Genomic DNA, 21,833 nt, shown 5'->3' on the forward strand with positions numbered 1-21,833 from the left:
AAAACAAAATATATTTAAATATCCTGATTATTAACTCAAATTTCTTTGTGTATGCATGCAAAAATACTTGCATTGTGAACCAAAGTTAATTATAACATTAATCCTGAATTTCACACAAGATCAACTCAAGAAGATTTTTTTTTCATAAGATGTGCAGGTTATATTTAACACAGCAAGCAATCATAAAGATTAGATTATATATCTAGATTATATTAGAGAAGAGCCAGAAAAAAATGAAAACTGTTTAGCTCAGCTTACAAAGTTTTACCTGATCTCTATATATTTGCTTTCTTAAGGTAGTTTCAATTTTGTTATGCTCGACATCCTTCCTGGAAACTCTTCCTTTTTCTTTTTTGCATTTCTTCCTCAAAGTATAACTCCTTAGAATACCTTCATCCTTTTTCTTAATTTCCTTCTACAAATATATAGACCACAATTAAACAAGTCTCAATATGAATGATACATGTTACAAAATCCAAATAAACTCAAGAAAAGGCTACTTACAACACAAGTACAACACATTAAAAAAATAATAGAGTTATATATAACAGGAAATCTCATCCACTGTTGGAGTATACATTAGAAAAACATTCTGGAAAACAGTTGGGCACTATATAGTACAGTTGAATATGCACAGTCCTTATGACCCAGCAATTCCACTCCTAGGAATATATCCCAAGCTAGAAAAAATCTTGAATGTGTGTACCAAGAGTCATGTAAGGAACTGTTCACACTGTTCATGGCAGAAGTGATCATAATTGCAAAAACCAACCAATGGAAGACCAACTAACAAAAACAAACCCAAATATTTATCAATAGCAAAATGGATAAAAGATAATTGTGAAACAATGAAACATCATATACACCAGCAAAAAAGCAAGTCACAGAAAACTATAAATACCATAAACCACAAAAAGTTCGTTAACAGGCAAAATTAAATACATTGTTAAGTATATAAACATAGCTGGTAAAACTATAATAAAAAAAAGAAAATAATTAAAAGAAATGCCACATTAGAGGTTAGCACTGTGCAAGTGGAAGAAAAAGGGATGCAGTTTGGAAAGGAAACAACAGCAGGGTCTGAAAACTGGGAATGCTCTATTTCTTAACCTAGCTGGTGCTACATAGCACTCATTTTTGTTTCTTTTAATAACTGTACACAAATGCATTATAAACACCTTTGTACATATAACTGGGAAGAAATGACTTCATGAATGACATTATATTTGGTAAATTTAGAAAAGAGCCATAAAATGTAAATTATTTTTTCCTTGGAAGGTCTTACCTGATTTCCATATGTGTGCCTTCCTAGGGCATTTCTCACTTTAATAAATTTCAAATCTTTACAGGAATCTCTGAATTTTTCTTTTTTGCGATGTTCAGTCAAAAGAGAACTAACATTAACATCTTCATCATGATTTTGTATTTCTTTCTGCATGTTTGTAAAAATACTTTAATTAGACCGTGGATTAACCATAGCCTCAACACAACCAATGCAAGTCACAACCAAAAAACCCACTCAAGAAAGTAGGTTTTGTAAAATATACATACAAGATTAAATATAGTAAAGAGGCTTGTGAATTATATCTCAGTTATACTAAGATGAAGCAGAAAAACATAGATTTCTAGTTCACAAAGGTTTACATTGTATTTAGATGTACATTTAATTTAAGTACTTTTAATCTTTCTTGGAATCTGCCTTTTTTTCTATTTATCATATGACTAGTCAAAATGGAATCTTCTTATCTTCATTATTTTATTTTATTTTTCCAAATGTTTGTAAAAATAATTTAGGCTGTAGATCAAATAGAATCTTGCCATTATTAGACATATTGAATGGAACATCTCAAGAAAATCTTTTTATAGGACAGAAGTATAATAATATTAAACAAAGTAAGGAGTATCACAAATCATATTGTTTATTCATTATATTAAGAAATTTATTTTAAAAAATAGAAATTTCTACCTGAATTTTATACACATCCTCTTGAGTTCTGAACTCAAGATGCATATAGATATATTTTAACAATTTCCCTATCTTTCATGAAATCTCCATTTGATCCTTTTTTCCAAGTTAACTAAAAACTAAATTTATTTTAATAACTATTATTATTTTACATTCTATTCTGTATGTAAAAACTTATACTGTAGTTTATAATGCATATTTCAACAGACACATCAACTCAAAAAGCCTCTTATTAAGACCATGTACGTGTGGTTAATCATACAAAGCAGTCTTAAAAGTCATATAAATATTACTTGTACTTTAGAAAAGCCAGAAAAATTGCTAAAATATTTTAAGCTCTGGAAAAGTTTTATCTAATCTCTCCATATATGATTTCTTAAGGTACTGTTTAGCTTAAGAAGTTCCAAGTTGTTCCTAAAATCATCTTTGTAAAATTTTTGATAGGTACAGGAAAAAGAGAATTTATTTTTAATTTCTTTCTACTCACATTTAAAAATATTTTAGTTTAGACTAAGTAATAATAATTACTAGATTAATAACTTGGTAAATCAACTAAAGAGATTGTTTTATCAAACACAATATGAAATTGAAAATAATTGAACATTAGCTCTTCTAGAGTAGAACTAATAATGCCATTTTTGGTTGCTGCTGCTATTTGAAAATTTTTACTTGAGAACTATATATATGCTTTCTTAAGATACTTTACTCCAAGTTCAAAGTCCTTCCTATTTTTTTGTTTTTCATATTTAATTAAAATAGAATTCATTTGTGTTACTTAACAAAATTTGCTCTCTATGCAGTAAAGTATTTGAATTTAGACCATGAATTATGAATATAGATATTGCTGACAGATAAGAATCCTTTATAAGACACGTTATATTAAACATACAGAGGAGTTTTAAGTAATTATCACGTATTGAGAACACACTATGTATTAGGAACTGGGTGTTCCTATACACATATATGCATTATTTCAATAAAAGTCTTAAATCAGAAACACATAGCAATATCTTAATATGCTCAAATCATGGACTACAAAACACAGAGCTGGGTTCAAATACCAGCTCTGTGATTCCAAAATCCATGTTTTTTCCACCATATATTGCCTCTCAAACAATTCTGTAAGAAGAACCATAAGTGTACCTTTTTTTAGCCTATAAAGTTTTACCTGGGTTCTACACATGGTCTCTCTTAAGGCACCTTTCATTTCAAGAAATCTCATATCTTTCCTGAAATCTTTGTTTTTTTCTTCATTGCTATGTTTATTCCAAACAGAATTGGTCTGGGAATCGTCACCATTCTGAATTTCTTTCTGTATGTATGTAAAAATGGTTTAGGCAATCAATTAAGTATAATTTCAACATTATGTACGCTTTATGATATTTAATTTTACCATAATTGCAAAATGTTTTGGTACTCAAACAAGTAGGTAAAACGCACTCTTCCAAATCAAAGGTTATTAAACACTAGTATATTCTTTCGAGAAAAAAGTCATTACAACAAAGGTCCTGAATAACAAAGTTATTTCTGTGTATCTCAAGAAAAGCTAATGCTTTGTTGGTCTAGTAACAATCAATCCTTTTTGTGAATCATGAACAGAAAATATTTTATCTAGTCCCTGTCGAAATAAAAATTACAATCTAGATAAAACATTCTCAGATTATAGATAGATTACTTCTCAGATTACTTTTCAGTTTTTTACTGATAAGACTTTTCATTTGCAAGTCTACTACACACAAAGAGGAAGAGAGGCTGAGTAATAGCTGAATTACAGCTCTTATTTTACTTGAATAGCAGTAAACAATTATCTTCACCTAACTCTATCGCCAAAAAATCCAAACTGAATTCATAAAACACCTACCAATAATAATTTTAAAAATATTTGCATATGTACATAAACATATAATTCCAAATGTTTAGTAAGATAAAGAGTTGGGAGTAAAGATGAATTCACAACAGTTCCCAAAATGTACTTGTGAAGGAATATTCAAAGATCCACTACCTTTAGACAAAGAGACTGGAGAATCACTATCCTCCCAGTGAACAATTATGATATAAGCGGAAATGTGGTAAGGCCTGTGGTGTGATCTTTGGTTCCCTTTCACTTGTACTGGGCTTCCCACGTGGATATGAGGGCCCCTTAGCAGGCTGCAATCCTGCAACCAGAGAACAATCCCTGAGCGTAGCTGACTGAATTTCTTCTGTTACTTAGAAAAGTGAAACTGAAAACTAAGAAAAATGAAGACTTTTCCTCCTTCCTATTGCTGGCATCGAAGAAAGAATTACTCTTTACAAACAGCAACTTCTGTTAGGGACAACTTGAGCCGGAATAAAGTGAGTTTTTAGCTTTAAATTTCACACGGTTGACAATGGGAAGATAAATCCTCACAGTCAGATCATCAAGAAATGTCTAAAATACAGGATGAATTAATCCCATATGGATTCCAGTTGGACAGAATATGCAAATGAACATACTCTTATCATTAGCAATAAGGCCAAAACATAGTTTTCTAATCCTGAATATACTTACGTACGCATCCATTTCAGATGCTACATATTGATCTGTGAACCAGGATGTATAATTCAAGTATTCTATATAAGTTTACTTAAAAATCACAACTTGATAAATCAACTATTACTTTTGGAAAACCTAAAATAAAATAATCTATTTTCTACAGAGCTAAACAAGTGATCAACATAATTTTCTCCAAGCTACTAATACAGTCTCCAAAAGGTTACTCTTATGAAATATATAATAATTATTTATCTGAAATATTCATTTCTTATTCCTTATTTTATGAATATTTCTTTAGTGCCAACTATGTACTAGGCATTGTGTTAGGCTTTTGTCTCACAAATGATCTAGGAAAGGAGGGCCATGTTTGGTCTCTTTAACATAGTATAACACTATGGTCCAAACAGATGACCAAGAACCTATTTATTCAGTAAATTATTCTATTATCTAGGAGTAGGGCAGCACAGTGTGGCAATGACAGTTGGCCTGGTTTCTGATTCAGACGTTTGACTTGGTTTCCTATGTTGGACTAGGTATAGAAATGCCCTAGTCTCCAGGTCTTATTCCTTGATTCAGCATGGTATTTGCCACACAACTAGCCTGAATTCATGAGACTGGATGGAGATCCAGAGACGTCAAGTAAAGAATAGGAGTCTTCTGAGTGCTCTACATGCTTCTTAACTAGTATTTACACCCTTATTCTTTAATGGTATCTCATAATCCTGTGAACGACTACTAGGTTATGGTACTGTTCCCAACATTATTTATTTTTTTGCTGAGGCAGATTCATCCTGAATTAACATCTGTTAGTAATCTTCCTCTTTTTGTTACTTGAGAAAGATTAGCCCTGAGCCAACATCGGTGCCAATCTTCCTCTATTTTGCATGTGGGTTGCCACCACAGCATGGCTGATGAGTAGTGTAGGTCTGTGCCTGGGATCCGAACCTGTAACCCCAGGCCGCCAAAGTGGAGAGCACTGAACTTAACCACTCTGCCACACAGCCAGACCCAGCATTAAGTATTTTTAACTAATCAGAAAGAGACCAGGTGAATATCAAGGAAGCCTAATAATACTCAAAATGAGAAAAGAAAAGGGAGATCTGAAGAGAGAAGCCTTAAAATTTACTGAGGTCTTGGCCTTAAACTTTTGGTCTGACACATGATAGTTGTGGGATCATGGGCAAATTATTTAACCCAATTGTATCTCATTTCACTAACTGCAAAATGGAGCCATAAGACATAGCACACAGGAACATGAGGTTTAAAATAAGATTAAGTGCATAAAACGCTTAGCACAGTGCCTGGCACACAGTAATCACTCAATCAATATTAGCCCAGAGTAACAGCTGTAATAATTCTCAGAATAACCAACGTAAGACAAGTATTAGCTTCTACATACAAAGAAAGAAATTCAGTCACAGGATAAATGGTTTTCCTATGGTCATAGAACTAGTAAATTATAAATCTGGGTCACAAATTAGTTGATCTGGCTCAAAAAGCATATATTTTTTCTGTTATTCTTACTACATTTCCCTAAGACTTTTCTGTGGCTCATTTTATTTTCTTTCTTAAGTAGATAGTTAAAAGAAATTTTAAGTATTCCTAAGTACCCTTCTCTTTTTTGCAAAGCCTTCCTTGGGCCAAACAAAGGAGATATGTTAGTCATTTGTTCCTCTGCATTCCTGTACCTTGCACATAATTTCACCAATATACAATACAAACTGAACTATAATTGATAGTTTCCATGTTCTGTTTTCACCACTAAATAGTAGGCACCTTGAAGTCTGACATGTAATATTTATTTTCCCTAGTGCATAGCATAGTGCCTGGTATAGCAAAAGTCTTCAATAAGTATCTATAAACCTGAACTAAACAGATTCCTGAGTCTGTTACTTAGCAACTTTCCAAAAAGTATAAGTAGCTTAAACAAAAGTTTTTTTTAACCCTTGCTTAATTGTTACTTTTAACTCAGTTATTTTACATGGCATCTCTTCTTAGAGGACACTTCAGAATTCATCTAATGAAGAATGTAAATGTTTTATGCCAAAGTGGTAAAAGAAAAGACATCAAAATAAAGTTAACTGTCTATTTTCTCCTCAGAAGTGATCACAAAATGCCTTCCTTATTTGGAATGAATGATTATGAACTCTCAGCTATCTAATCCAGAGCTTATAAAACATATTCTAAAAACAAATATAAGTTAGAGATTATCTGCTATTTTTAGTTGATGTACTATTTCAGCAACTGAATCTGAATGTTGTCAGAGTACTACAAAAGAGATTATGCTGGCCTGGCCATGTGGCCAAGAGGTTAAAGTTCCATGTGCTCCACTTCAGTGGCCCAGGTTCATGGGTTCAGATACCAGGCACAGATCTTCCCCACTCACCAATCATACTGTGGAAATGTCCCAAGTACCAAAAAATAGAGGAAGATTGGCACAGATGTTAGTTGAGGGATAATCTTCCTCAAGCCAAAAAAAGAGAGTATGGTAAAGCATAGTATATATTACACTTTAATCATTTCATTCCATGGAAAAAAGGAAAATTCAGGTACTTTTACTAATCTGGTTAAGAATGGCTTTCATTCTGTTGATAGTTAATACTACCTTTAAACTGCTCAGACAGGTAAATTAGGATGCTTTTGGCTACAGATAATAGAAAGCCAACTCAACATGGAATGTGGAACAACTTGGAACTGTACTACCTAACAGAATGGCAAGGTGGTCCAATGCTAAGACAGGTTTCAGGGTTGGTTAACTCAGCAACTCAAGTATCTCAACAAGGGTCCAGTTTCTGTCTACATTTTCTCTCTAAAGGGTTGGTTTCATCCTAAGGCTACTTCTCCTCATGGTCAAAGAATGCTAATTGAGGTTACATTCTTCCATGTTCACATCTAGCAGGAGCCAGGCTACTAGTGGCTCTCTTTTCAGATGAGGAAGAAACTTCTCAGAAGGTCTTACATAACTCTCTCCACATCCCATGGATCAGAACTGGTTCACACGCCCATTCCTAGACCAATGACTGTCAAGGGTAATGAGATTATTCAAAGTCCAAGCAGATCCATCCCTTGAACTAAGGTCAAATTTCCAATCTACATTGCTGCTACTTAGTAGGGAAAGGTAATTATAGAATGATATATTACATCTACTCTTGGAAGACTCAAAGTTCTTTCATAATTTCTCTATTAATCTAACAAACATGAGAATTCATATGCCAGGCTTTATACAACATATTCAGATATAGCTATGGAAAAGACAGACATCATCCTTTATGACATGCTGTTTTTGGTTTAGATGGGGAAAAAGACATTAACCAAGTAATCAGCCAATTAATTAATTACAATTATGGTCAATACTATAAAGCAAAATAATCCTATGAGAACACACTATAGTTGAACCTAACTTAATAAGGAGCTCAGGGAGGCTTCCTTGAAGAGGCAATATTATCACTGGAACCTGAATGATGAGCAGAAAGCAGGTAGGCACAAAGAGTGAAAGAGTAGTGGGGAGGACCTTTTCAGGGAGAGAAAATAGCTTTTGAGAAGACAATGAGGTAGGAAGTAGCTTATCCTGTTTAAGAAACTGGGAGAAGGCAGTTTTGTTCTAGCATAGTGAGCACAAAAAAAAGTGGAGCAGGATACAGTTGAAAAGGTAGGAGTGGCAGGAATCCTATGGGAACTTATAAGCCATGTTAGAGGTTTAGAACTTTATCCTAAGAGCAATGGGAAGCCACTGGAGAGTTTTAAATAGGAAAGTGACAGGATCAGAATTGTTTTAGAAAGATCATCTTGGCTGCTCCTTCTGAATGAAGCAGAATGGACTAAAGAAGGAAAAGGTAAAAGTAATTAAGAAATTAGCAAGAGTAAAAAGGCAGAGTAACAGAAAGAGTAATCGGGAATCCATTCCAGGAGCACAAGGGATAGAGGACAAACTCAGTATTACGTTAGTATAGAAGGAGAGAAGCAGTTTGATTCAGGAGGTACTTGAGATGAAATCAACAGGACTTGGTAACTGACAAGATGTGAGGAACAGAGAAAGGAAGGTTTCAGTGGTGATTCCCAGGTCTCTAACCCAAGTTATTAGATAAAAGGTTACAGTATCAATTAAGATGGGAAACAATGAAGAAGAAGCTGGTTTTCCCTAGAGGATCAAGGTTCAGTTTTTAGAAATAATGAACTTTCTCTTCTACCTTGAGTGACCCTTCCTGAAAATTCTTATTTGTTTATTTCCAGTGGGCTTCTTCTAGGGTTGTTCCTATTCAAGCAACTTAAGGAGGGATATTTGCACCAAATTGGAAGAGGGAGGTAGAGGAATAGGACAGGAAAATATTTCTAAATCCTTATTTCTAAATCGCTCTATCTTTTCCAAACGCAAAATAACCCCAAAATTTTCATATGATACTATATAGTACACTGCTATTTTATTTATACTGATGTTAAAATGCTTAAAATTATTTTGTAGTAAACATCACTAAAGCACTGAAAATAAAAGCAGAGACTCAAAATAAGACAAATTTTCAATTTAACAAGCAACCTTCTTTCAGATTTATCAGAAATATTCTCGAATATTTAAACAATTGAGAGCAATTGTCTTAAAAATGTCATTTTAATTACTTACAATCATTATATTTTCAAATTTAGAACATAATTTTAATATATAATTCACTGTACTCATACTTCATAAAATAAACATTTTTAAATGCTTACTATTTATGTTACTTACCTCTAAAAGAAAATCCCCTAGATACTGAATTGGATAAAATGGAGCCTTAAAGTTATCTTTTTCTTGCTCAGCCTTGATTCTTGCATTACTGGCAATCACATGAGTTATTCCACTTGGTGAACTTTTTGGTAAAATAACATTTGCTTTTCCAGCCTCCAAAACTCTAAATAAAAATGTAAATAGTATAAAAAATATTTAAAAAATAAGCATATTTAGTCAAATTATCTAAATCAGTTACTTCCTAGGAATAGGAGCAGAACTTTCTGAAAGGAATTAATTCCTTTAGGCTATCTGAGTGCCATGGAGAGTAACTATTGCAGTGATTTCTTACATTATAAGTTGCTCAAAACATATGTTTAATAAATCATACTATTTATTAATCCGTTTCTTGATACAGGAAAGCCATTTTAAGAATCAAAAATATTAAATTTATTCCCTGAAGAAAAGTCACCTCAATAAGCCAAAAGAACAGTGAAAGAAGTCCAAAGTAGTAGCTACCTTAGAAGGCAACATACTCCCAAAGAAACCATTCTGGACCACAAAAAATGGAATTAGTTGTCAATTTTCCTTTAAAAAACTAGCTTTTGAAGAAGTTTAACTCTGATCTACATTAAGAAATACATTTTACATTTTGACTCAAAAGACGCATACATAGACACATACTTCCCAAAAGCTTCATGCAAGTTCTGCTTCTGCTTAGGATTTAAAAAGCCATAAGAGAACTCTGCTACCACCTAATAATAACAAAAAGCCAAATCATCTACAAAATCTTAATTTTTCATGAACTCATCAGAGAACTGAGATAACAAGCCAAGCAACAAATTGAATTTTCAAAGAGTGATAAGAGCTTTTGTGAAGAAATTGGACACCCAAACTATTTCCCTTTTGCCAAAGCATAGGAGGGAAGTGGCTGACATAAAAGCAGGTAAGAATCAGGCAAAATTATAACAAATTTAAGGGTCAACTGTAGGTAGCATGATGGTTTACAATAAGTGGGAGTGCCTGACACAAGGAAAGCTCATTCTCACTTGCAAGCTCTTTGCCATAGGCCTCTATTAAATATTTGTAAAAAGGATTAGAAGCAGGTAACAGAGTAAGCCCCTATTGGTAGTAGAGGTAGACCAGTGGGGATTGGCTGCCATCAAGAAATAGATGTAAAACCAGAGACACTTCCCTGGATCCTTCTATCATATGAAGCAAAAGCCTTAAGTCATTTGGGAAAGGTAAGAAAGTACGCACTGCTTCTGTTGGAAGAGTGTAAATAAAACCCATCTGCTTCTAGGGAAGCGACAGGAAACCTGCTGCACAGCCCCCCAGAAAGATCCACTGTTTCTGGTTGAGCGACAGAAGCAAAAGCCATCTGACCCTGGAGGAGGGGTAGGAATGCCATTCAAGCCTGCGATCCTGCACCAATATAAAGCAGAGATCTAATACTGGGGGAGTGGCTAGAAATTCTCTCTTGCCCAAGACCCTGCCCACAGATACAAGGCACACTTTGGCTGAGACATAAACATTAAGAAAATCCCAACCCCAGAGACCAAGAATACAAAGATGCTTAAGATTGAAGTTTATCCAACAGAACTGAGAACACACCCACCCTTACTCCCAGGCCAGACATGAGTAACAAGCAAGAGCAAAAGAGTATGAAAAGACCATCTTTCTGTGACCTAGTAGTGCAGGGACTTCCAAAAGCTGAGTGAAGCAAGAACACTGATTAAAAACCCTCCAACGCCACAGATTCCACACTAAACACAAAGAAATTGTAGCCCACTGCTGGAGTAAACTGAAACAATGCACTGAAGGCGACAATAGCATTAACAAAACCCAATCAAGCTCAATAACTGATAAGATTAATAACTCAACCACCCACAATAACTGCCTTACAGAAGAGGTAGGCCCATTTTTGGATATAAATATTATTCACTTTGGCCTCTATTGTTCTTCTATATGTGATGCCTATGCACACAATAAAAAATACAAGACCTACACAAAAAGCAAGGGAACAAACCAAACCACTGTTAAGAGATAAAGGAATAAATAGCACAGAGAGATGATTCAGATGCTGAAATTATCAGAAAGTGACTTTAAAATAATTGTGACTAACATGTTAAAGGATATAACAGAAAAGGTGGACAATTTATATGAAGAGATGGGGAATTAGGCAGAGTGCGATGGAAATGGTAGAAATAAAAGATACTACATGAAAGAAGAATTTCTTTGACAGGCTTAACAACAGACTGCACACAACTGAAGAAAGAATTATTGAACTTGATGATAGGTCAATAGAAATTATCCAAGTGAAACGCAAAAATGAAAAAAAAGAAGTTAAAAAAACAAAACATGACAGAGCATGCATAAACTGTGGAACAGAATCAAATAGTCTAAAATACAGGTAATGAAGCTCCAGAAGGAGAACAAAGAAGAAATATTTAAAAGATAATGGCTGAGAATTTTCCATAATTAATAAAAGACAAAAAATATCCACATGTTCAAGAAGCTCAGAGAACCCTAAGCAAATAACTTAAATGCAAACAATAAACAAATAATAAACAATAAATAAGCAAAATACACACACACACACATATCTGGACACATAATCAAACTGCTAAAAACCAAAGGTCACATTGCTTTTTAAATTTTAATTTCCAATTGTTCATTACTAGCATATAAAAAAACAATTATTATAGAGTGACTTGTTACCCTATTATCTTGCTAAATTCACTAATTAGTACCAGCAAGTTTTTTAAAGTAAGTTATTTAATATATGACCATGTCTTTTGGAAATAAAGACAATTATTTTTATTTCTTTTTTTCCAACTGTACACTTCTTATTTATTTTCTTTGTCTTATTGCACTGGCTAGTACCTCTGCTGAATAGAAAAGGTCAGAATGAGTATCCTTGTCTTGTTCCCAACTACAGAGGAAAGAAATCTACGATATTAAGTTTAGATTTTTTCATAGGTGTCATTTATTACATTGAGAATACAAAAACTGTTAACAAAATATTTGCAAATAGAATCAGCAATTATTAAAAAATGGATAACGCACTATAGTGACGTAGAGTTTATCTCAGAATGTAAGTGTGGTTTACCATTTAAGAATTAATCAAAATAATTTACCATATTAATAGAATAAAAAGGAAAAGTCAATTATTTCAACAGATACATATAAAAACTTTCAGAGCAATCCATTTATAATAGCATCCCAAAACATAAAGTACCTAGGATTAAATTTAACACAGTATGTGCAAGATTTATACAATGAAAATTATAAAATATTAATGATAGAAATTAAAGACCTGGAGAGATATAGAGTCTGTTGACAGGACAATTCAATATTGTTAAAATCTCAATTCTCCCCAATTTGACCCATAGATTCAATACAACGTCAACCAAAATTCCAGCTTGCTTTTTTGTAGAAATTGACAAGCTGATTCCAAAATGTATATGGAAATATAAAGGATCCAGAATCACCAAAACGATTTTGAAAAAGAAAGTTGGAGGACTCATAAGATCTGATTTCAAGACTCACTATAAAGCTACAGTAATCAAAACAGTGTGTTGTTGGTATAAGGTAGACATAGATATCAACGGAACAAAACAATAAGTCTAGAAATAGACCACACAGATATGTTCAACTGATTTCTGACAATAGTGTCAAAGTAACTGCAGAGCAAGTGGAACTCTCATACATTGCTAGTGGAAATGTAAAATAGTACAACTACTTTGGAAAACACTTTGGCATTTTCTTACAATGTTAAACACACAACCGCCACCTGAGCCAGCAATTTCATTCCTAGATATTTACCGAAGAGAAATGAAAATGTCTACATGAATACTTGTACTCAAATGTTCATAGTATCTTTATTCATATTAGCAAAAAGGGGAAAAAAACCCAAATGTCAGTCAATGGGTGAATAAATGCACAGATGGTGATGTATTCATAGAATGGAATACTACTCAACAATAAAAAGGAATAAACTGTTGATAAATGCAACAACATGGATGAATCTCAAAAATATTGAGTTAGGCAAAGGAAGCCACATCAAAGGAGTATATATAGTATGGTCCCATTTATATGAACTTCTGCAAAAATACAAATCTATCTATGGTGACAAAGAAAAAAATCAGTGGTTGTCTGGTATTGGTGGTGCAGACTCAAATGTGCAAGGACACAAGAAAACATTGTAGGATGACATAAGCGTTACAGATCTTGATTGTAGTGGGGATAACATGTCCAAACTTATACAAAATTGTCCAAACTCATCAAAATGTACACTTAAAATATGTGAATTTTACTGTTTACAAATCGCACTTCAGTAAAGGTGACAAAAAGCCCTTGCATGGCAGTCTTAGAATATAGTTTATGCAATAAGAGGCCTTTTAAAATATCATGTAAAAGATAAAAAGAAATGAAATTATGACGGGAAAAGTACGAACCATGAAGACTGCAATATATAAATCCAGAAAAAAGCCTTTGTAATAATGTAATATTTTACTTGTAAAAATCTAAAGTGCTTCAAAACTAAAAACAAAAATCTTCTAATTATTCTATTTATTTTGCTTGATTTGGCCAAAAGAAATAACATGGAAAGTAAAATAGAGACTATGAGAATAACCAAAAGCCACACTATAAAATAGACTTTGTTTCATTAGACACATACACTTAAATGTACAGAATGGCTTACCTAGGAGATCAAAGAGTAAATCACCACGGCTTATTTGGACTAAATTAATAATTGCATAGAAAAATGAAAAGATATTCAAGCAAACAAAAATTGTTTTCTCATTCTTTGCTTTAGCTTTTATGAGATCTCTTACCTTACAAGAGAATCACTTCGTTTATCAGCTCTAACAAGTAGGACAACTTTCCATCTGTGGAAGGCTCCTGGAGCACCAGTGCGTTTCAGTTCTTCACGCCATCTTTTAGGTGCAGATTGCATTTGAGGTGAATAATGGGAGTCTTTTTCAATTTTATACCCCCATTCATAAGTTGTTTCATCAAGCCATCTGCCACTTTTGGCACTATGGATTATGTAGTCCTTAGTTAGTACCCACTTTCCTAGAAAGCAAATAAACCATCAGTTAGAAAAGAATTTCGATTCTCATAAATGGTAAACAAAGACCAAATAGCAAATAAAATTTGAGTTCTTTCAACATGACTCTTTTTTTTTTTCCTTTTTCTCCCCAAAGCCCCCCAGTACATAGTTGTATATTCTTCATCGTGGGTCCTTCTAGTTGTGGCATGTGGGACACCGCCTCAGCGCGGCCTGACGAGCAGTGCCATGTACTGGCCCAGGACTCGAACCAACGAAACACTGGGCCGCCTGCAGCAGAGCACGCGAACTTAACCATTCCGCCACGGGGCCAACCCCTCAACATGAGACTCTTAAATTACATTGCCAATATTATCTTTTGAACTATGTTTGTTTCCTAAATTTTTTGATAGTGAGACACCTTCAACATCACTGAACATTGTACGTAATCTTTCCCACAACAAATCATTATAATTCTAAATGTTACTAAATAAAATAAATTTAAGGCTTAATAAGATAAAATGCGGTGTTACCTAAACTATAGTTATTATTATTATTCGCTATTTTGGGTTAGATTTATACTATTCCTCTGAGGCTAAAAACTTTTCCAACAGTGTTTTCAGCATTATTATGCTTTGTAAAACAAATTTATTGAGTCAGAGAATTTTTCAGGGTACTTTATAACATTCTCTAGTTTCTTTATCTGGGCATCAATGATCTTTTTAAACAGCAAGGGCAGTGTATGGTTTCATTTGTGGAGGCAATAATGGATCCAAGTGTTTTTCTGGTAGGTTACTCTAAAAAATGGTAAATTCACCTCAGTTAAATACAATTTTTTTTGCAATCAGTGGACTAATGATATATCAGATCAATCACAGGGAAAACTATAAAGGAACATCAATGGTGACAAAGAGAGAGAGGAGGAGACAAAGTCCTAATTTGGGTTTATGGAAATTAAAATCTTAGAAAAATAAAATAGGATTATTGCTTCATAACATGGATGGGAGGGGAGGAAGCAAGGAGAACAAAAACATTGACTATTTCTAATGATAAATTAAAAAAAAATAAAAATGACTGAGAACAGCTGAGTCTTGAATAAAAGTGCTTTTTTTGGCATTTTGTGTCAAATGTTTTTATTAAAATATTTTCTCTTACATAAAGCACTTACACTAAATCTTTCACCAAGTAAATATTTCGCCTACTTAATACATTTCTCATGTGTTACAAAGTTTTACTCAGAAAAATAAAGCAAAAAGTATTATATAAAACAAATATTTTTAGAAAAATATCAGAAAAAACACATTTATGTTTGATATAATAAACACACTATCCTTCCAGAGAACAGGTACTTTTTCTTTAACATGAAGACTTTCTTTTCAAAAGTGAGCAGAAGGCAAGTTAACTTACCTGCTGCACAAGCTGCTAAAAATTTTTCACTCTTACATAGGCGTTCAGCTATAAGATGTGTACAATTTTTGTATTTCTGGAAGAAAAAATCCACATGAAAAAATGTTACCAAGGTAAGATTTCCCTTATAACGCATTTTTATCATTTTTAGGCCAGTATTTTAATTCTAGTTATTTTTCCATATCTTGAACATTTTGATAAGCTTCTGTACTCACCTCACTCTTAATAAAAGTGCAATCTAGTTTTAAAAGCAATTTGCCTAGAGCCTCTTTTTCTTCCATTTTAAATCCTGTCATCTGGATGATATGTTTTGGGGCACCATCTTCCATCTAACATATATACACATAAAAAAGGTAACATACGTTAGAAATATTATTCACAGGGTTGATTTTATTATTTTTTCTTAACTATGAGTGCTAAAAATAAAAACTAAAACCATTAAACATATAATGAATTAAACATATAAGGCTTAATTATAAATACCAATGTTAAAATTGCTTATGTGCAATAGAAATTAGTTTCAAAGTTATCTTCTCAAAATGAGACCTTAAATAAAGTGAGATTTTTTTTCTGGTTTGAACATTGAAAGTTTGTATTATTACATTACTTACCACTAAAATATACTGATGAATGAATATAAGTCTTCAGAAAAGGACAGATACTTACATAAATATTAGCAAAATAATATCTGCTTTATTTTAAAAGTACTGTTTTTGCTAAGAGTACCTTTGAAATAAGTACATTTGTGGACAATGAAACTGAATTGGATTTTATACTGCTTTATAAAGTGTCTGTGGAGAGATACTGAAGAACATGTATAAGTCACTGGAGAAGTTGATGGAACTCATGGTCCCACAGCATTTACACCAAATGATTCAGTATAATAGGTCCATATAATGAACCCGGATCCTATTCCCAATCTACATTCCTTAACTCTGCTATATATATGTTAATTTCATCACCTATAGACTGAAAAACATTACATGATTTTCAAATTTATTTTGAGAGACCTTAATCCATATTTAAATATAGTTCACAAAGTACTTTGTACTTGAGGTGGCACATTTATTAAACAAGAAAGGAAAAACCCACAGCATTTCTAATTAGAATACAATTTTTTGTTTATTTGTTTACATGAGGTTAGAACTTTGAACTAGAGAGCATCTTAGAGAAAATGTGGTTTCTCATTACAGATAAGGAAAGCAGGGACTAGAGAAATCAAGGTAATTTTTCATAGCTCCAACAATTTTGTCACCATAGCTCTGGATTCGTATTTAATTAACGCCATTGGCAGAACAACAGCAGTTGGTTTCTTTCAAGACAATTAAAAGGAAATTTCAAAAATTATAACTGTTTGAACCCAGGACTAGTGTTAGACAATGGGTCAAGTGAAAAATATTCTTTATAGAAATTCTGTTTTCAAAGACTAAATACATACTCATGTTCATATGAAATATAAATGAACCACATATATGTGTGTTTATTTAAAGGTTGAGATTCATTTTAGAGTAAAACTTGAAAGAAAGCTCACTATCCACAATTTGAAGCATTACTGTAGGTTAAGACAGTGAACTTTCACCTCCCTTGTTCAAAGTTTCTAAGAAGGGGAACTTCAGATGGGGCAACAGCACTCCTGCTTTTTCTCTCTACCCTTCATCCTTGCTTTGGGAGGAGAAGGTACTTGAGAGAAGTTACTGTATATACTTTGCTCAGAAGTTTGCACATTTGCAAAGATGTTTCATATTATTGCTTTCTGACATGACCCAAGGAGCTGCCAGTAGTAGTCTGCCAAGGTGGGTAAATCAATTCAGACGTTATGTATTAAGAAGCATACTGGAATTGCACATCAAAGCCAGCTCCTCCAAATCAATTTTTATTCAGTAAAAAAGCTGATAATTTGATCTCAATATATCTGACTTTCATATTTCTCTATTGGCTCCAAAAGAAGGAAAGGGATACCCTCTAAACTCCTAAAATTCAAGATACAGAACATAAGTGTCTTTAAGGATAACCCTCTTCAGTGAAACAAATAATTTTTTTAAAGTGACAATAAAGTAATTAGTACAAAATTATAAAGTGTACATAGTAGGGCTTGGTGTCTTCTGAAATAATCACACATGTAAAATACTATCAAATAAAACGTAAGTAGCTTCTTGCATAAGGAACTCTTTATGGTATTAATCTTCCACTTTTTTAAAGCATTTACATGGGTTAAATAACATAGCTCTTGAATGATAATAACCATTAATATAGACTGGTAATATATAAGAACTTTACAAAACGAAATTGAAACAAACAAAAAAAAACAGCAGAAAGGATCAATGAAACAAAGAGCTGGTTCTTTGAGGCTATAAACAAAATTGACAAACCCTTAGCCAGACACACTAAGAAAAAAAGAGAGAAGGAACTCACAAGTGAACAACAAAAAAACAAACAACCCGATTACAAAATGAGCAGAGGATCTGAACAGACATTTTTCCAAAGAAGATATACAGATGGTCACTAGGTACATGAGAAGATGCTCAGCATCACTAATCATCAGGGAAACGCAAATCAAAACTACACCAACACATCACTTTACACCATTAGAATGGCTATTATCAGCAAGACAAAAAATAACAAATGTTGAAGAGGATGTGGAGAAAAGGGAACCCTCATACACTGCTGGTGGGAATGCAAACTGGTCCAGCCACTATGGAAAACAGTATGGAGATTTCTCAGAAAATTAAAAATAGAAATGCCATACAACCCAGCTATCCCACTACTGGGTGTTTATCCAAAGAACCTGAAATCAACAATTCAAAGAGATTTATGCACTCTCATGTTCATTGCCACATTATTTACTATAGCCAAGAAGCAGAAGCAACCCAAGTGTCCATCAACTGATGACTGGATAAAGATGTGGTACGTACACACACACACACACACACACACACACACACACACACACACAATGGAATACTACTCAACCATAAAAAAGGAAAAACTGTCCCATTCACAACATGGATGGACCTTGAGGGTATTATTTTAAGCGAAATAAGCCAGAGAAAGGCTATCATCATATAACTTCACTCATATGTGGAAGATAGACTATGTGGACAAAGAGAACAGTTTAGTGGTTACCAGAGGGGAAAGGGGTTGCAGGGTGGGCATAACGGGTAAAGGGGCACATTTATATGGTGACTGACAAATAATACTGTACAACTGAAATTTCACAATGTTATAAAGTATTATGACCTCAATTAAAAAAAAGAGATTTTGATCTATCCCTATGAGACCAACTGGGGGGAAAAAACTTTACAAAGAATATGCTCTGTGGCTAGAAATAATAATGATCTAGTCTGATGCAGAACACATATTAACACACATATAATAAAGCCACATTTGGATTATAAGGCATATGACCATAACTAGGGAGAAATGATGCTTTCATTAATTCTAGGGAATTATTTAAATAAATCCTTTAGGCTAATTTCCTTTAGAAAATGATAGGTCTTTTCAGAAATACTAAACAAGTGAAATCCAGCATATCCGTGAATATTATCTTGGTATTCTAACAGAAAAGGCAATCTAATTGTTTTTATAGTTCTTGAAAGCCACTTTTGTCAGAGGAATATAGGTATTTTAACCGTATGTATTTTACCTACTACTTGCATTTTATTTATGTATTTAAGAGTTTCAAAAGCTATTTAGTAGGATATTTCAAGAAATGTTGCCAAAAAAGAGAAGTTTGAATAGCTTTAAAACTCTAAAATATTTCTTATTTGGCTATCCTAAAATACTGATATACAGAAATTACTGTGAAATAACTGGAATATACAGAAGCAATGAGAAAAATCACTGTAACACTATCACCCAAAAAGTTTTATTTAAAAGTTGTCCTTAAGAATTTATTCTTCTGCTTCAAGAATTAAATATAGTTATACAGAACTATAAGAAAAAAAAATCTATCATACTATGTTCCCCTTTTAGATCAAGTTAATAATAGCTATTGTACAATTTGAATGTTTATTATCAACAAGGTGACTGGTTCTTTTTTTTTGAGGAAGATTAGCCCTGAGCTAACTGCTGCCAATCTTCCTCTTTTTGCTGAGGAAGACTGGCCCTGAGCTAACATCCATGCCCATCTTCCTCTGTTTATATGTGGGATGCCTACCACAGCATGGCTTTTGCCAAGCAGTGCCATGTCTGCATCCGGGATCCAAACCGGTGAACCCCAGGCCGCCAAGAAGCGGAACGTGCGCTCTTAACCACTGCACCACTGGACAGGCCTCAACAAGGCGACATTTTAACATATTCTGGTTTGATGTATAAATCATTAAACAGTTTGGACTTACTAGAGTCAGTGTATAATGAAAAGTTTTCATCTCAATCATATTGTCTTTATAATGGAATAAATATATCCACTTTGTATATTTAACAGTATTTTCCGTCAAAGCCAAGAATCCACAATAAAATGAAAACAGCACCAACTGTGCTTAATAGTAGAAATCAGAAAAGTCTTTTTAAAGCAGTTTCTTTTCTTTGAAAAACAATTAAATATGACACCGAAATTAAACAAGCAAAGAGGAAAAGGAAGAAATAACAGGTGAAAAAACAGGATGTCCTGATTCAAACATTATGCAAATATAAATGTTAAAAAACAAATCAGAATACAAAACATTTACTCACACATTTACCAGAAAAAGCGGGCTATTAGCTAAACTTTCACAGAATTGTGAATCCCAGTGATGGCACACAATAACTAGCACAGTTTTTTGTTTGTTTTTTGAGGAAGATTAGCCCTGAGCTAACATCTGCCACCAATCCTCTACTTTTTTGCTGAGGAAGACTGGCCCTGAGCTAACATCCATGCCCATACTCCTCTACTTTATATGTGGGACGCCTGCCACAGCATGGCTTGCCACGCCATGCCATGTCCCCACCCAGGATCCGAACCAGCGAACCCCGGGCCGCCAAATTGGAATGTGTGCACTTAACTGCTGCACGACCGGGCCAGCCCCATAGCACAGTTTTTTAAAGAGCAAATTCCATTAATCTAATCTAAAATAGCTTCCCATAATAAAATGATCTAGTTGAAGCAACAGAGTTTACAATACATTTAGCAATGCTTTTTAATATTACATCATATGACAAACTAATAGCCTAGATCAGATCTAATTCATACAGTTACACAGGAAAACTGGTATCTATGTAGGAATACACATAGACATATACAGATATACAAATAGATTTATTTATATTTATAACATTAGTGGTTTAATGGTTCTTCCCATGACCCGGCAAGATTAAGAAATAAGCAAAAGCCTGATATGCCAATGAACCCAAAGAGAGCACTATACAAAACTGGGCTAATACTTGTCAGTGACCCAGACAATTAATTCAAAGTCCTTAAAAAAGCAGGGTCAAGTTTCGTGTAGGTGATCTGTTCTGAGGTATGGAAGATCAAGGGCTAACTCTTAGGACTCTTCCAGCACAAGAAAGAAAGTAAATATACTGCAACGTAATTGTACCAGTAGTACTTCTAGGGAAATTATAGATTTTTCTAGAACTTATAGGAGGTGGTCCTTCAAGCATTCACACGGAAGATACGATCCTAATACAACAAAAGGAAAACAAAAAAAGACAGCATTTATTTTTAACAGTTAAATGTTTTATCTTTACTGCCCCAAAACTAAAAATTATATACTAGATTCTTGGTTACAAAAAATACTTTTGTAGTAATTTTTTTAAATTTGTAGTAATTAAAAAAAATCTAGTTACTTACCTTGAACCACATAATAGACACAACTAAGGAGATAATGATTGTGAACAGAGCTGGCATTTATGCACAGCAAGCAACTGTCTCTGTGGTGTGTACTTTCCCAAAATATCTCCCACATGGGCCTATCCCTGATGTTTGAAATTCCTTTGCAGTTGGTGCCAGTTAGACATGCAAATGAACCTATAGCACTCATCATCATAATTAAGATTTTATTATCCACTAACTTTTTATGTCCTACAAATTCTTTACAATATGACACATAGTTGGAATGTCTGAAGAATATGATACACAGCTAGGATATGTTGAAAAGAGAACTCACAGAAAAGTGGAGGCAGGAATACAGCTATGAATACAAAGGTGTGCTTCAGGAGAGAGGATGAAAGAGCAGGGTATAACAGTTGGGTGAAAGAGGAGAGCATTGTAGAA

General features: G+C 33.5%; 1 protein-coding gene across 1 annotated transcript in view; it reads right to left on the minus strand.

Annotated features, from left to right (window-relative positions):
- SLF1 (SMC5-SMC6 complex localization factor 1) overlaps window positions 1-21,833 on the minus strand; it is a 58,525-nt gene that overhangs the window by 32,559 nt on the left and 4,133 nt on the right. Inside the window, exons 2-8 of the mRNA XM_014867738.3 lie at window positions 15,859-15,972; window positions 15,644-15,719; window positions 14,022-14,262; window positions 9,202-9,364; window positions 3,135-3,278; window positions 1,286-1,432; window positions 269-415 (exon numbers count right to left, since the gene is read on the minus strand). Coding sequence (XP_014723224.1) covers window positions 269-415; window positions 1,286-1,432; window positions 3,135-3,278; window positions 9,202-9,364; window positions 14,022-14,262; window positions 15,644-15,719; window positions 15,859-15,972 — 1,032 coding nt within the window. The remainder of the gene's footprint in view (window positions 1-268; window positions 416-1,285; window positions 1,433-3,134; window positions 3,279-9,201; window positions 9,365-14,021; window positions 14,263-15,643; window positions 15,720-15,858; window positions 15,973-21,833) is intronic.

The sequence above is a fragment of the Equus asinus genome, chromosome 9 (genome assembly GCF_041296235.1).
Source record: "Equus asinus isolate D_3611 breed Donkey chromosome 9, EquAss-T2T_v2, whole genome shotgun sequence".
In the NCBI taxonomy this organism is placed as follows: Eukaryota; Metazoa; Chordata; class Mammalia; order Perissodactyla; family Equidae; genus Equus; species Equus asinus.